Source organism: Ictalurus punctatus, chromosome 11 (genome assembly GCF_001660625.3).
Source record: "Ictalurus punctatus breed USDA103 chromosome 11, Coco_2.0, whole genome shotgun sequence".
NCBI lineage: Eukaryota > Metazoa > Chordata > Actinopteri > Siluriformes > Ictaluridae > Ictalurus > Ictalurus punctatus.
In genome coordinates, this window is record NC_030426.2 from 13,508,158 (window position 1) to 13,522,693 (window position 14,536).

The following is a 14,536-nucleotide window of genomic DNA, read 5'->3' on the forward strand; positions in this document are numbered from 1 at the left end:
ATAGTGGAGCAGCTGAGAATTCCCTGTGCAGTCCCTGCATAAGATTCAATTCAATTCAGTTTTATTTGTATAGTGCTTTTAACAATGGACATTGTCCCAAAGCAGCTTTACAGAAATATATAAATTCAGGATATAGATTTTAAATGTATGAATTTATCTATAATGAGTAAGCCAGAGGCGGCGGTGGCGAGGAAATACTCCCTGAGACGATATGAGGAAGAAACCTTGAGGGGAACCTGTCCTCATCTGGGTGACACTGGATAGTGCGATTATAAATAAATAAATCCCTTCTTTAACTGTGTACTACATGTTCAAATAACGCAATTATGTAACCAGGAACTTCATTATAGTTTTCTTCATGAGGTTTATTCGGTTGAAGTTACCAATTGTTCATGGTAATTTCAGTCCTAAAGCTATCATAGCAAAACTGTTCATATCAGTTGCAGTCCAAAGCCATCTTCCTGCTTTTTAAATAGTACCATGCTCAGTAATCTTGTTGATCTTTAGGCTGTCTCTGTGGGGCCATCCTCAGCAACAGCGAGTAGCTTGTTTGGAGGTCACATGCAGAGGAAAGATGGAGAAGATTGTGTTGCTGCATTAGTGGTGTATTACTTACTTCCTATTGCCTCCTAACCTGTATGCTGTGGATATCGGGTACCTGCTAGAGTAATCGTTCAGATGTACTCTTCACTAACCTATTGCAGTGTGCGGATATATGAACCCTGAATGGTTTCCATGAAATGATGTACACTGAATATTCTATTTCAGGAAGCCTACAAAAGGGCAGTTTTTTTACACTACATCTTTGTAACCAGGGTGGCATGGTATTACAGAGGTAGTGGTGCTGCCTCACATGTTCTCCCCGTGTGTGTGTGTATGCATGCATGGTGCCTCAAAATGGGTTGGCAAAGGACAGGCTGTATCCCCACCACATGCCCAGTGTCCCCATGATAGACCCCGCCTCCACCGCAATCCTGACCAGTATGAAGTGGTTACTTAAGGTGAATGAATGAATCTTTGCAAGCCAAGTGTTTCAAAAGACTACCAAATCAGGCTAATAACTAATAGATGTCTTTAACTCTTAAATCTCAACAATGTGGGGAAATGGTGGCTTAGTGGTTAGCAAGTTTGCCTCACACCTCCAGGGTTAGGGGTTCAATTCCCTCCTCACCCTGTGTGCGTGAAGTTTACACATTCTCTGGTGCTTTGGGGGCTTCCTCTGGGTACTCTGGTTTCCTCCCTCAGCCAAAGACGTGTTGCAGGCTAATTGGCATGTCCAAATTTGTCTGTAGTGTGTGAATGGGTGTATGATTGTGCCCTGCGATGGGTTGGCATGCCATCCAGGGGTCCCCCGCCTTGTACCCCAAGTTCCCTGGGATAGGCTCCAGGCTCCCTGTGACCCTGTGTTGGATAGGTGTGATAGAAAATGGATGTATTTAAACATTGCTGTATAATAATTTCTTGCAGACTATCCAAAACTAGATGAATTTCTATGCAATGTGGAAGCTTTTGTGCTGTATCTAACTTTAGAACCACAACTTTCACAAGAGCCTCAAGATTTCATAGAGATAGTAAAAATTGTGACCCTGTAGGATAAGTGGTATAGAAGATGGATGGATGGATTTGTATGAATAACCTGGAATATATCTAGAACATCATAAACATCATCCATCCATCCATCCATCTTCTATACCGCTTATCCTTCCTTCAGGGTCACGGGAAAACCTGGAGCCTATCCCAGGGGGCATGGGGCACAAGGCGGGGTACACCCTGGACAGGGTGCCAATACATCGTAAACAAAACAATACAAAAAAAATGGATTAAGCCATGGCCTTTGCAAAAGTCTAAGTCGCTTAAAACCTCCTTGGAAAACCGAGTTCAGGACCGAAATGCATGTTTTCATTTTATAGTCTACACATTATACAGGCCACCTAAGGTCCCGGAGATGGAGATTTGTGAACACCTAATTGTTAGAGGGGTATTATTGAAAAAAAGGACTAATCTTACCTAATGCACCTTTAAAGGACCTTTGAAGTGCCTTATTTGATGTGACATAATTTCCACTGAAACAGGAAGTCAGGGTGGTACATATCGAGTGGCTTTCCCCCCTTTTTAAATAGCTAATAGTGGTTAGTGTACCTCACAGCCAGGAAACCTACAACTGAGCATTTGATTGGGCAGAAAATCTGATGGAGAGGCTGAAGTGCAGAATGATGTCATCAAAATTGTTACTCTGTATCGTTGGTATAGAGAGACTGTAAATTTTGAATGCATATATCTTCTAAATGTAAAATTTGTCATTGTTTTAGAGCACACTAGCTTATAGATAACCTTATGGCTAACATTCATATTAAAGCCACAAAACTTCAATTTTGATTTCATGGGGTACTTTAAAAAATGTACACACATTATTTAGGCTTTTATTTTGAAAATGTAACGGAACTTGTTTACGTTGGCGACCTTCACACACCAGCCTTCCGTTAACAGCTACATCATGTGCAAGTAAACAAACTGCTGTATATTTTCAGTGCATGTGTGTCACATCAGTTCAGTTGTTTTAAGAATGTGATTTAAAAAAAAAAAACAGAGAGAAAAACTTACGACCAAAAACAAACAAACAGTCTTTCCTGTAGCAGGAGAAAGGATTTGTAGGTTCACTTGCTGATTCCAAACATGGGCAGCTTCACTCTGGTGCAGATGTGCATCAGGAAAGTGGCTCAGCATATGGATGTGCTGGAGAGTCAAGCTGGGGGTGAGGAATCGCTGTGTGTGTGTGTGTGTGTGTGTGTGTTTTAAAATTATGTTCATGGGTAGAAAGATCTTTGTGTTTGTTAAAGGACTAATACGTGTTGCAAAGTTTTGAGTGATAAATTACACATGCAACATTAACTTGCTGTTCATTAAACAGAACTCATGATTTTGCCTATTGATTCTGAGTAGACTTATTCAAGTCAATTTTGAGATCTGACTCATACACCGATCAGCCATAACATTAAAACCACCTGCCTAATGTGTAGGTCCACCTTGTTCCGCCAAAACAGCTGTGACTAATCGAAGCATGGACTCCACAAGACCTCTGAAGGTGTGCTGTGGTATCTGGTACCAAGATGTTAGCAGCAGATCCTTTAACTCCTGTTAAATAACTGGTGCCATGATGGGGTGTACTAATGTCTGCACTTAGGTCTGCAGTAATATTTAGGTAGGTGATGTGTGTCAAAGTAACATCCACATGAATGCCAGGACCCAAAGTTTCCCAGCAGAACATTGCTGAGAGCATCACACTGCATCAGACAGTTTGCCTTCTTCCCATAGTGCATCCTGGTGCCTCTTCCCCAGTTAAGTGATGCACACACACACACACACACACACACACACACACACACACACACACACCTGGCCGTCTGCATGATGTAAATGAAAACGTGATTCATCAGACCAGTCCACCTTCTTCCATTGCTCCATGGTCCAGTTCTGATGCTCACTTGCCCATTGTAGGCGCTTTTGGTGGTAGACAGGGGCTCAGCATTGGTACTCTGTCTTGTCTGCAGATACACAGCCCCATACGCAGCACGCTGTGATGCAGTGTGTGTTCTGACACCTTTCTATCATCGCCAGCATGAACTGTTTCAGCAGTTTGTGCTACAGTAGCTCTTCTATAGGCTCGGACCAGAGGCTAGCCTTCACTCGCCTTGTGCATCAGTGAGCCTTGGGCGCTCTTGTCGCCAGTTCACCGGTTGTCCTTTCTTGCACTACTTTTGGTAGGTACTAACCACTGCATACTGGGAACACCCTACAAGACCTGCAGTTTTGGAGATGCTCTAACCCAGTCATCTAAACATCACAATTTGGCCCTTGTTAAAGTCGCTCAGATCTTAGCTACCTAATATATCCCACCCCTTGACCGGTGCCACTGTAATGAGATAATCAATATTATTCACCTGTCAGTGGTATTAATGTTATGGCTGATCGGTGTACATTGGGTTTATCTCTCTCTCTCTCTCTCTCTCTCTCTCTCTCTCTCTTTAAAAGTAATAGCGGAGTTGATCAGTTATCAAGATAAATGGGAATAACTCTTCCAAATGAAGTGCAGACACAGCAAACACTAATGTTAATGCATTAATGCAGGGACACTTACTCAGTTTATCAATGCATATTTATAGTGTCTTGCTGATTTAATGGTTATTAAAGTAGATTTTATGAAATGCAATGCATAGTAATGTCGTTTAGTTAATTAGAAGGTAGAATAAGAGCTTGTTATAAAGCTTCAGCCACAGGTGGGAAAAGAACAGTCTCCAGTCACAGTATATCAAACTTCGTCTGGTTTAGAAAATGGCAAAATAATCTGTGAGCCAACAGAGACAGCTCTTATTGCCGAGCGGCGCTAAATGATCTGACTCATTGAAAAGAGCCAGAATTACGATCACTACTGCCTTGTGTTTGGCATCTAATGCTTCATCAAAGTTATAGTCTCTACAAACCTCTTGTTTAAGTTTGTGTTGGTGTTGTTGATCTAGATTTGCCAGCCTCACTTCTGAAAGAATTGATGCCTCACCTGAACATGTACTACCTGGACAGGATTGAAAAAGCTGCTCATCTAAAAGGTAAACATGCACAGACAAAACTCTGCAGATGTCTGGAGCAGATATTTTGCTCCCAGGATAGGCTCTGGATTCACTGTGACCCTGACCAGGATTCATTCATTCATTCAGGGACACACCCTGAATTACAGGACTCCATGCACACACTCCTCACACATCAGGGGCAATTTCCTGAAGCCAGTTCACCTATCTGCCTGTTTTTTAGGAAGAAACTGGAGAAACCAGGAACCCCACACAGACACCTTTATCACTGTATTTATTGTAGTTTTTGCACTTGTGTAATGTTTAATATCATTTTGATGTTGTTGTTTTTTACATTTCAAAGTCTGTAATCATTTTAGGTGTTTCATGTTCATCTGCTTGGGCAGCAAAATGGAGGGATCTGAATCGCACTTGGCGCTGGAAGTTAAAGGTACTGGACGTTTTCTTATACAGGTCTAGATTTTCGAAATATTCAGTGCCACAACTGACCTGATTCTGTTTCTATAACCTTCGCTGACCTATTTATTAATGTTTGGGATTCAGTTTTGGATGATTTCACCTGTTTTTTGCATACTTATCAGTGACATGAACATGTTAACACTTTTTATAGGTATTCAAGTGACTCCGTCAAGATAATGTAATATTTTTGTTTTTCATCATTAGCTAAAAGAGCACAGCAGTCTGAGCCCATTTTATTTTATTCTGTGCCAGCACCTTCATATACAAATATTTTGTTAATCGTTAGACTAGCTTTCTGTGAGTCACTTGTGGACTATCCGACACAGGACTATACTAACACTATACTAATACTGGGTAGGGCCTCCCTTTGCCCTCAGAAGAGATTCTGGTTCATGTTGACATGATCACAGCATGCAATTCCTGCAGATTTTTAGGTGCATGCTCATGCTGTGAATCTCCTGCATCTCTACCACATCCCGAAAGTGTTCTACTGGATTCATGTCCAGTGATTGGGAATGCCACTGAAGAACACTGAACTCATTGTCATGTTCATGAAACCAGTTTGAGGTGACTTTTACTTTGTGACACGGAGCATTATCATGCTGGAAGTAGCCATTAGGAGATGGGTAAATTGTAGCCATGAAGGGATGCACATGGTCTTCAACAATACTCAAATAAGCTGAGGCATTCAAGCAATAATTGGTTGATATTAACAGGCCCAAAGTGTGCCAAGAAAACATTCCCCACACCATTACAAAACCTCCACCAGCCTGGACTGCTAACACAAGGAAGGTTGGGTCCATGGATTCATGCTGCTGGTGCCAAATTCTGACCCTTGTTGTATCTCATCTGCCTCAAGTTTCAACATGTTGTTATCTGAGTGACTGTAGCCTTTCTGTCAACTCGAATCATTCTCTGTCTGGCCATTTTTCTTTGACCTCTCTCATCAACAAAGTGTTTCCGTCTGCAGAACTGCTGCTCACTGGATGCTTTTTCTTTATCGCACCATTCTGAGTAAACTCTAGAGACTGTTGTGTGTAAAATTCCTAGTAGATCAGCAGAGATGGAAATACTCAAACCGAACAATCGAACAATCATACCACGGTCAAAATCACTAAGATCACATTTTCCCCATTCTCATGGTTTATGTGAACATTACCTGAAGCTGCTGGCTCGTATCTGTATGATTTTATGCATTGCACCGTTACCACACGATTGGCTGATTAGATAAATACATGAATGAGTAGGTGTACCAGTGTTCCCAATGAAGTGCCCGGTGAATGTAAGGGTAAGGTAAAAGTGTGCACTAATTGGATGCTAAATTGTCTATTTCAGTTTTTGCAGCCGGAGAAGGAGGACTGGAAGCAGATGTGCTTGGAGAGCTATTTTCACACGGTGCTGTTCAGAAGGTCGCAAGCACAAAGCTCTGCATTTGACACAAAAGATGGTGCGGTACTCTCAGTGTCAGCCAAGTACGTGCGGGTTCTCTCTCTCTTCACGGTGCAGGATGTGTGCAGATTAGCTTCAGAGGAACTGCGGCTCATCCTGTCCACTCTGGAGAAGGAAGTGAGGACACTCAGGTTGCTTGACGCCAAAGTCTTACTAAGACACATAAAGTCAGACGTCCTCTTTGTTCTGCATCGTCTTCTCGACCATGGCTCAGTTAAAAAGCTAGTTCTGAAGAGGACTCCAGATTTGTACGTCTTCAGATGGATTATGTCCAGATGTAAGGGCTCTAGCTGGATTGATGAGGGTCCTGCAGCATCCAAACGTCCTCGGCTGCATCTGCTCACAGATGAGACGGTATACAACAAGTTCTGTCCCTCATGTAGTGCTAATGGGACCTGTCCCGAGGGACAGATTCATTCAGTGGACCTGGAGGTTTGTTCATTGACTGCAGTGTCTTGCCTCCTGCCTTCCTGGCTGGATCTCCACTCGCTTCACCTGTCCACTACCCGTAAGTGCTAAAACAACAATCTGCTGTCTTTTTCTGAGACAGTGTATCAGATATGTCTTTTAGGTTGCTGTGATTTAGGAAGACATTTTTTTTTTTTACAGCCCTTGCTGAATTTATGCTTTTTGCAATTAAGTACATTTTAGCAGTATTTATTAAGACTATGTAATAAATATATAATGACCCATTGTTTTCAGTTACAATACAATACCAGTGTCAGTGCTCTGAGGGCCAGCAGATACCTAATATAGATATACTACTAATCTTATACTGATCCGACACTGACGTGATACTGATCTGACACTGATAGGATACTGATTTAATGCTGATTTAATACTGATGTGATGCTGATTTAATACTGCTGTGATACTCATTTAATACTGATGTGATACTGATAGGATGCTGATTTAATGCTGATGTGATACTGACTTTGGTTCAATTAAATAATTGCAGAAGCTGTCTAATGAGGTTTGTGTTAATGATAAATTTAAGATGGAAATGATAGGTGCTTTTTACAGGTACTTAACTTTAGGTTTTGTTTCTACTGGAGGAACCAGGAGCAGTCTATTTTCAGGAAACGTTTTAGTTTGTGCTACATCACTGTTTGTGTTTGATTAACCTTGACAGACTGAGCTGCTTAGTCAGTATTACATTGTGCATGCAGAACTGACAGAAATCTGTAACATGTGAGTCTTACCTTACTCGTGAATACTAGTTTCGCCATAAGGACATATGACCTAAGACATAAGATATATATGCTGTCTCATTGATGGCACTGAGCCACTTTGCAAGTTCAAAATTCTCATCCATATATTAGTGTTGCCCTCATGCTGTATATATGTATGCTGTTTGTATATTGTATTATACATATTGTATACTTGTGTGCAGAGCTTGTTTGTGAGAAGGAGGTGGTCGACTTGGTGGAATCTCTCAGAAAGCTTTTCCTGAACCCACACTGTTCCCTCAAAAACCTGAGCCTTGGTAACTTGTGTGTTCAGGGTCATTTAGCCAGCTTGCTGATTTCCTGCCCCACACTGCAGACCCTCTCACTGGAAATCAGCCTGCGGTGGGACTGCAGCACCACATCCAGCGTACAGTTCACACCAAACATGTGTAATGCTGCTTTCACTGTTATTATTGTTTTTATGGGTGGTAATGTATAAAAGGTGTTACATATTGTTGTTGTTGTTGTTGTTGTTGTTGTTGTTGTTATTATCTGCTTTAAAACTGTCATAAGTTCACTTAGCTTTCCATCAGGTACAGGGTGGTAAATGATTGTCACTTGTTATTTTCTGAAGCGCTCTCTCTTGAGAAACTCACCTTGAAGGCAGTTGAGAACCAGACAACTGTAGAGTGTTTACCAGCTGTGCTTCAACATGCTCCGAATCTCCGCAGCCTTCACGTCACAGGAATACGGCACGCTTCTTCACTACTACACACACTGCCAGGTATTACAAAAGTACTGCATATAAAAACACACACACAAAATGAAAACACAAATGTATAAAAGTGGTTATTTTTTTATTTGAATTGTTATGTTTTTACATTGTAGTTTGTTTGTTTATTTATTGCTTTTTTCTGGTAATAGATAATAAATAATATAAATTTGCTGCTTAAAGATGTTTCAATTATTTACAAAAAAAAGTATCATGTAAATGATTAAAAATGTATTAGTTAATAGCAAATATTTTAACTTCTTTGCTTGGATATAGTTTGCTAATAGACTTTTTTTTTTTTAAATAGATACCTGTTCTGATAGCTTTGAAATCATTCTTTTTGATTTGTCTTTTGTTGAGTTTTTTTCATTTTCCCCTCTTTGCTTTAGACTCTAATTGATAAGAATTATTCTTTGTTTTGCATTTTCACTAAACTGTTTATTGTCCTTTGTCCCGCTGTTTTTCTTTTCCCTGTTTTTGTTAGCTTAAAAGATAATGTGCGGTTTGATAATGTCACAGTGAATAGCTCTACACTGAAATTTCAGGAGCTCATTGTTTTGTTCTGTGTGTGGGGGGTGGCAGCGGGGGTTCCTGTGAGAATGATCTATTAGCAAGAGTTAAATTAAAATTCAGTCTTCTCTTCTAAGGAAGATTGTAATAAAGAGTGCTGTAATTAAAGTGGATCTCCAGGTGATCCCTGATCTTAATTATAATATTAAGAAAACGTTATCCCTTTCCAGGGTCCAATCCATTCCTGAAGGTACTAATGTTGGAAGACATAAACCTGGCAGACTGTCACCATGAGATTATTCATCTACTAGAGAACTCCATTTTGGAAGGTAACATCAAAACAAACAAGACAGATCTTACTTATTTAGTTACTTATTAATTTAATGTACTTTATCTCAGTCTTGTTGTTTTCCACATGATTTCAGAGCTCTCCTTGAAAGACTGTAGGCTGCTAGAGAAGTGCACAGAGAAGAAAGACTTCCTGGTACCATTTGTAGCATCTGCCAAGGAACTTTCTTCCCTTCGCTCTCTGTCTCTATCTCAGAACCGTCTCGGTGAGACTCACATCACTGAAACATTTACATGTATTTGTCCAATTTGGTCTTGTTTTATTGGAACACCAGGGTTTGAACAAAATACGTGAAGTACTTGAGTTCAGGGTTTAATGAAAGTACAAAATACAAACGAAAAATTGCTTAAATCTTAAAGTTAAAGAAAGATATTTAATACGTTCATCACAGAATAAGTTTGAAATGTATCTATTTAGTAACAGGGTAAAAATCTGGCCTCCCAGTGCTATAATTTGATTATGATTATTTAGGAAAATGTACAAAGCGTCATAAAATCCCCAAATTTGCCAAAATTTCATGTATTTAGGTACCATTCAGTACACCAGGTTATTTTCACAGTAGTGTAGAATACATTTTGGATTTAGTCGTATTTTTTCATTTTGATAATTTGGATTTTGGCCAAAAAAAGTGCACTTAAAATAAATAAATAAATAAATAAATAAATAAATAAATAAAGCTACTACTAATGATAATAACAACAGTAATAATGCTAATTATATATATTTTTTTAATTAAAATGTGTTTATTTATTATTATAAATTCGTCATTATTTTGTATTATATTAATATCTAAAATGTATTATTGTGTTAATTTTCAGAATGATGTAATTATTGATTACATTGTGATAAATGACATCTTGCGAAATTAAAATATCTTGAATATGGTCAGATTTATCTAGTATGTCCTAAGATGACAAGAAATAAAAAAACAAGCTTGTTAACCCTATTTCTAGACTTTTTCTTTTCCTAATTTCACGCTTGACATAATCTGTTCTATTAGCAGATAATTTAATTTAATTTTGGGCATTTATTTCTAGAAAGAAGCAAAATTATCTGCCAATAAAATAAGACAAGTTAAAGCTTGAAATTTGGTAAACAAAAATGTCTAGAAATAAGATTAATATTATAAAAAGATTATATTTGATTTATTGTGATCTTATAATTAAAAATACTAGACAGATTTCATTTCGATGAAGATATTTTTACTTGCTGTCATTTTTTGTAAAAAAAAAAAAAAAAAAAAAAAAAAAGGAACTTATTTGGGACAACGATGACATTGAAATATGTGGCTTCTCCTAACTGTTTACAGATTTGATATAGAGTTACATTTGGTTAATGTTTCTTGTTACTAGTCTTGGAAAAATGTGATAATTTAATGTGTTAAAAATTGAACTGTCTGTCTCCTTCAGCTTCAAGCGTCATTGATGTTGCAGATCTGTTTTTAGGAGAACATCCTGGCAACATAACCAAATTGGACCTCAGGTAATACTGCTAATGTAATATAGTCCTACATTTTTCTGATAATATTACTAATATGTCATTTTGTTTATATGTGTTATAAATTTAGATTTGAGTTGTATATACAGATGGGTGACACATTAAAGGAAAAACCAACAATTTGTTGATGTTAGACTCTTCTTGCTGATAGTCTGATCTTATTCTTTACTAACATTTTCACTTGAACAGCTGCTCTTCTGTTTTTACATAAATATCACATAAATGCATGAAGATGACAGTGGGCACATTTTGAGTGAAAAGTCAACCTGATTGACTGATGTCTTTCCCATAGATCCTAAATGTAGATATCTTTAGTTACTGTTCAAACACAGACAGTTGAGCAGTCTGCCCAAATAACGAACCTTCTTTCAAGTAGTGCTTTCAAAACACTGCTTTATGAAACTTCGAAACCTTTGCGAATCTTTTGTTTCAAATCAGTGGTTCGGCTCGTGTATCAAATTGAGCAAGTCACGTGATTTCAGCAAACGAGGCTTCGTGAAGTCATTACTTGTTTCTAAATGTTTCGAAGTTTCCATGGTTCGCCGCTAGGGGGTGTTGATCTCCAGGTGAACCAATGATCCAATGTTTAACTGTTCTCCGGTCAGTTTTATTATGTAGGTTTATAAAACCGAAATGAATCAATAGTGTTTGTACTGATCCATGCTCACTGCTCGCCTCAGGATGCCTTGTTAGTTATCTGATGTGAAATTCCACCAAATTTCCTTATAAAAATAAAGAAGGCATGGCCAGATGTTGTGGGTTATCACATAGGCTAGAAAGAATTTGGTATTTATTATTGCTTTTGTATTTATTAATTTGTTATTTATTATTTGTTTTGTATTTATTAATCTTCATTTTTAATGACCAAATTACCCTATAGTTATTCACAATGAGGAGCCTACAAGTTACAAATCCAAGCTCATGAAGTTGTCAGACAGATGTTAAAAACTCAACACATTAAAAAACATCACTAATTTTTAAATGGCTCTTACAACGATGTGGACAGGGACTCTTCACAGAGGATTCAAACCCAAGGCAGCAGTATGCCAGTCAACAGCACTATCAACTCCTCTACATATGTAGGTTATAATTCGCCAGCGCTTGTTTGAATCGTTGTCAAGCTGGTTTCAGAGCAACACCTGTAAATGACCACAAGATGTCACCATGGAGATGGGTGTCAGATTGTCTCGAAGCCTCGACACAATACAGCACATTTACTTCAACTGTTTCAGTGCTCCACGAAGCCTCGCTCTGTGCACCAATACTTTCAAACTCACATACATCTTGCTATCTTCATCCAAATTTGAAGTAAACTGGACCTGCTCAGTGTTTTTATACATGCCACAGAGCATGGTAGGATGTTACCTGCCAATTGTATCGTTGGGTAGTCACTTATCTGGAAGCATCATGATTTCTCCACATCATGTTTTTTGTCTTCACCTGTATACAAGGCTACTTGTTTCTCTCAACTTTCCTGCAGCTCAAACTTCATCCTTCCTGCTGACCTGCTGGAGTTCAGCCAAAGGATTGACGCGTACCATCCCCTTCACCGATTCACACTGGACCTGCGCTTTAACCCACTTAATCGTGACCCTGAGGTCAAAGGTCAAGCCCTGCGGATGCTCCTTCCATTCTGTGAAGTTCTGACTGATGAATGGGACTTCAGATCGACCATGGTAGATCACGTTAGTGTGATGTGAAGAGACATTTAATGCTAGAAACACACAGTACTGGGAGTAGAAGTGTTAAAAAATGGCATCCATGAAAAATTTATTCTGTTGCTTACACCACTGCTGTGCCCCAAACAAACTGATGCTTTGTATGATTTGCTTTCTCATATCTAAAAAACACAATGTAAAAATTCGATTTAACTTTCCAAAACCTGTGGCTTGATGATCTTGAGTCTGAGGGTTTCAGATTTGATTTCTGACCATATACCAAAATTTGCTAAATTGAATTTAAAATGTTCCATGTAAATATTTTTGTGTGTATTATTTTTGGAGTAAAACCATTGTTTCTACTGTGCAGTAGTATTATGCAGTGGTGTTTTTTTTGAGAGTATTATGTTTGATGTCTTAAGTTTGCTTTATTTTCTAATGTACTAAACAAATAATTTATTATGATGAACTTAAAACACCTTCAGTGACATGCTGTCAATGTGGCTTAGGATCCAGTATCTGTAAAATCTATACAAATGAACAAAAGTCATGCAGATGCCAAAAATCTAACTTGAAGCTAAAAGTGAGATAATCATAAAAGTCATAGTTTTGATGTCCATCCATTTTCTGTACCGCTTATCCTTACTGGGTCGAGGGGAACCTTGAGCCTATCCCATGAGACATAAGACGGGGTGTCAAGCCATCGCAGGGCACAATCACACATACATTCATCCACTACAGACACTGTGGAAATGCCAATCAATCAGCCTACCACGCATGTCTTTGGACTGGGGGAGGAAGCCGGTGTACCTGGAGGAAACCCCTGAAGCACGGGGAGAACATGCAAGCGCCACACACACAGGGCAGCGGCGGTAATCAAACCCTCAACCCTGGACATGTGAGGTGAATGCGTTAACCAGTAAGCCACCGTGTCCCCCATAGTTTGATGCATTTACTGAAAAGATTTGGCTGGGGTTAAAGAAACAAGCATCTGACACTTTAAACATGTATTTCAGTGACTGAGTGAAAATTGCATCCATTTGGTTTCCTCTGAATGATTGCTTTAACCAGATAAGTTTCAAAATCCCAGGACTGCCAGAGAGCCACTGTTGTCTTTTTTGGAGAAATCATCTGCAAAATTATACAAATGTTTTATCTAAAATTGTAGATGTAAATACACAAGAACTCATCTTGTCTCGAACAAATCACTATGATCTGAGAATAACTTTTTGTCAGTTCAGAAGCTGAGGGTACAAACATCACAGCAAATTGTTTAATATTGTCCGTCTATTGGGTTTAAAGTCCAATTTCAGCATTTCTTTCACCATTTCCAGACAATGGTCATTTTTGGGTAAAAGCTTTTAAATCTCCACTCACATCACTCACTCATGTGAGACATATAATGGCAATAAAAACTTTGTGTATAAGCAACACGTTTAACAATCCTGATTGTTTCCACTTGCACTGTTTATTATCATTATTATTATTATTATTATTATTATTATTATTATGTATTAGAATCACAGTCACAAGGATATGAATCAAGTAATAAAGTGCTCACTAGTTCTCAGATCAGCAAGTTCAGTTAAGTAATATTATATTCATCTTCTTTTTCCATCATGTTGGATGTTTAATATAACACTCAAGTTGGGTATCATACAAACATGTTCCTTATGTTCATGCAAAAATACTTCTTAGTTTTGCATTTGTTGTACTAGAAATTCAGTCCATACAGGATTTCGTGTTTTTTTTTTTGTGATAATTAAGGCCTAAAATGCTTAATTTTGCTGCACCATTTTTGCAAAATATGTGATGCAAACTTTTCGTGCTTTTTTCACAGAAAACTACTTGAATTGGCAAAATTGCGATCGCACGAAATTGATTTTCACGGGTTTCGCAATGATGTTTGTGGGTAAATGAGACCCTTTTAGTTGTACTTATGTTCGGTGTATGTGAATTGAGGGGGGCTTTGGCTGAATGTGCGTTGTGGTGATGGCACATGGCACGTTGTGATAATGTCACATGACGTGTCTTGGCCCAAATCTGTGGAAAATCTGCAGTAATTCAGATAAATTGCAAGCTCCTGCGAATTT

The 14,536-nt window shown here is 38.6% G+C and overlaps 1 protein-coding gene across 2 annotated transcripts; it reads left to right on the plus strand.

The window, feature by feature from the left end:
* Positions 1 to 113: 113 nt before the first annotated feature.
* On the plus strand, positions 114 to 12,815 carry lrrc41 (leucine rich repeat containing 41). 2 transcript variants are annotated; one of them, XM_017480333.3, is made up of 11 exons: positions 114 to 2,502; positions 2,634 to 2,752; positions 4,515 to 4,601; positions 4,940 to 5,010; positions 6,375 to 6,996; positions 7,882 to 8,106; positions 8,292 to 8,441; positions 9,170 to 9,268; positions 9,365 to 9,493; positions 10,698 to 10,770; positions 12,266 to 12,815. In XM_017480333.3, exons 2-11 carry the CDS (start codon positions 2,674 to 2,676, stop codon positions 12,483 to 12,485), a joined length of 1,755 nt encoding a protein of 584 aa, XP_017335822.1. In that variant the 5' UTR covers positions 114 to 2,502; positions 2,634 to 2,673; the 3' UTR covers positions 12,486 to 12,815. The 2 variants fall into 2 exon arrangements, with proteins under 2 accessions (XP_017335822.1, XP_053539629.1); XM_053683654.1 differs by lacking the exons at positions 114 to 2,502; positions 2,634 to 2,752 and adding an exon at positions 2,770 to 3,758.
* The last annotated feature ends 1,721 nt before the right edge of the window (positions 12,816 to 14,536 follow it).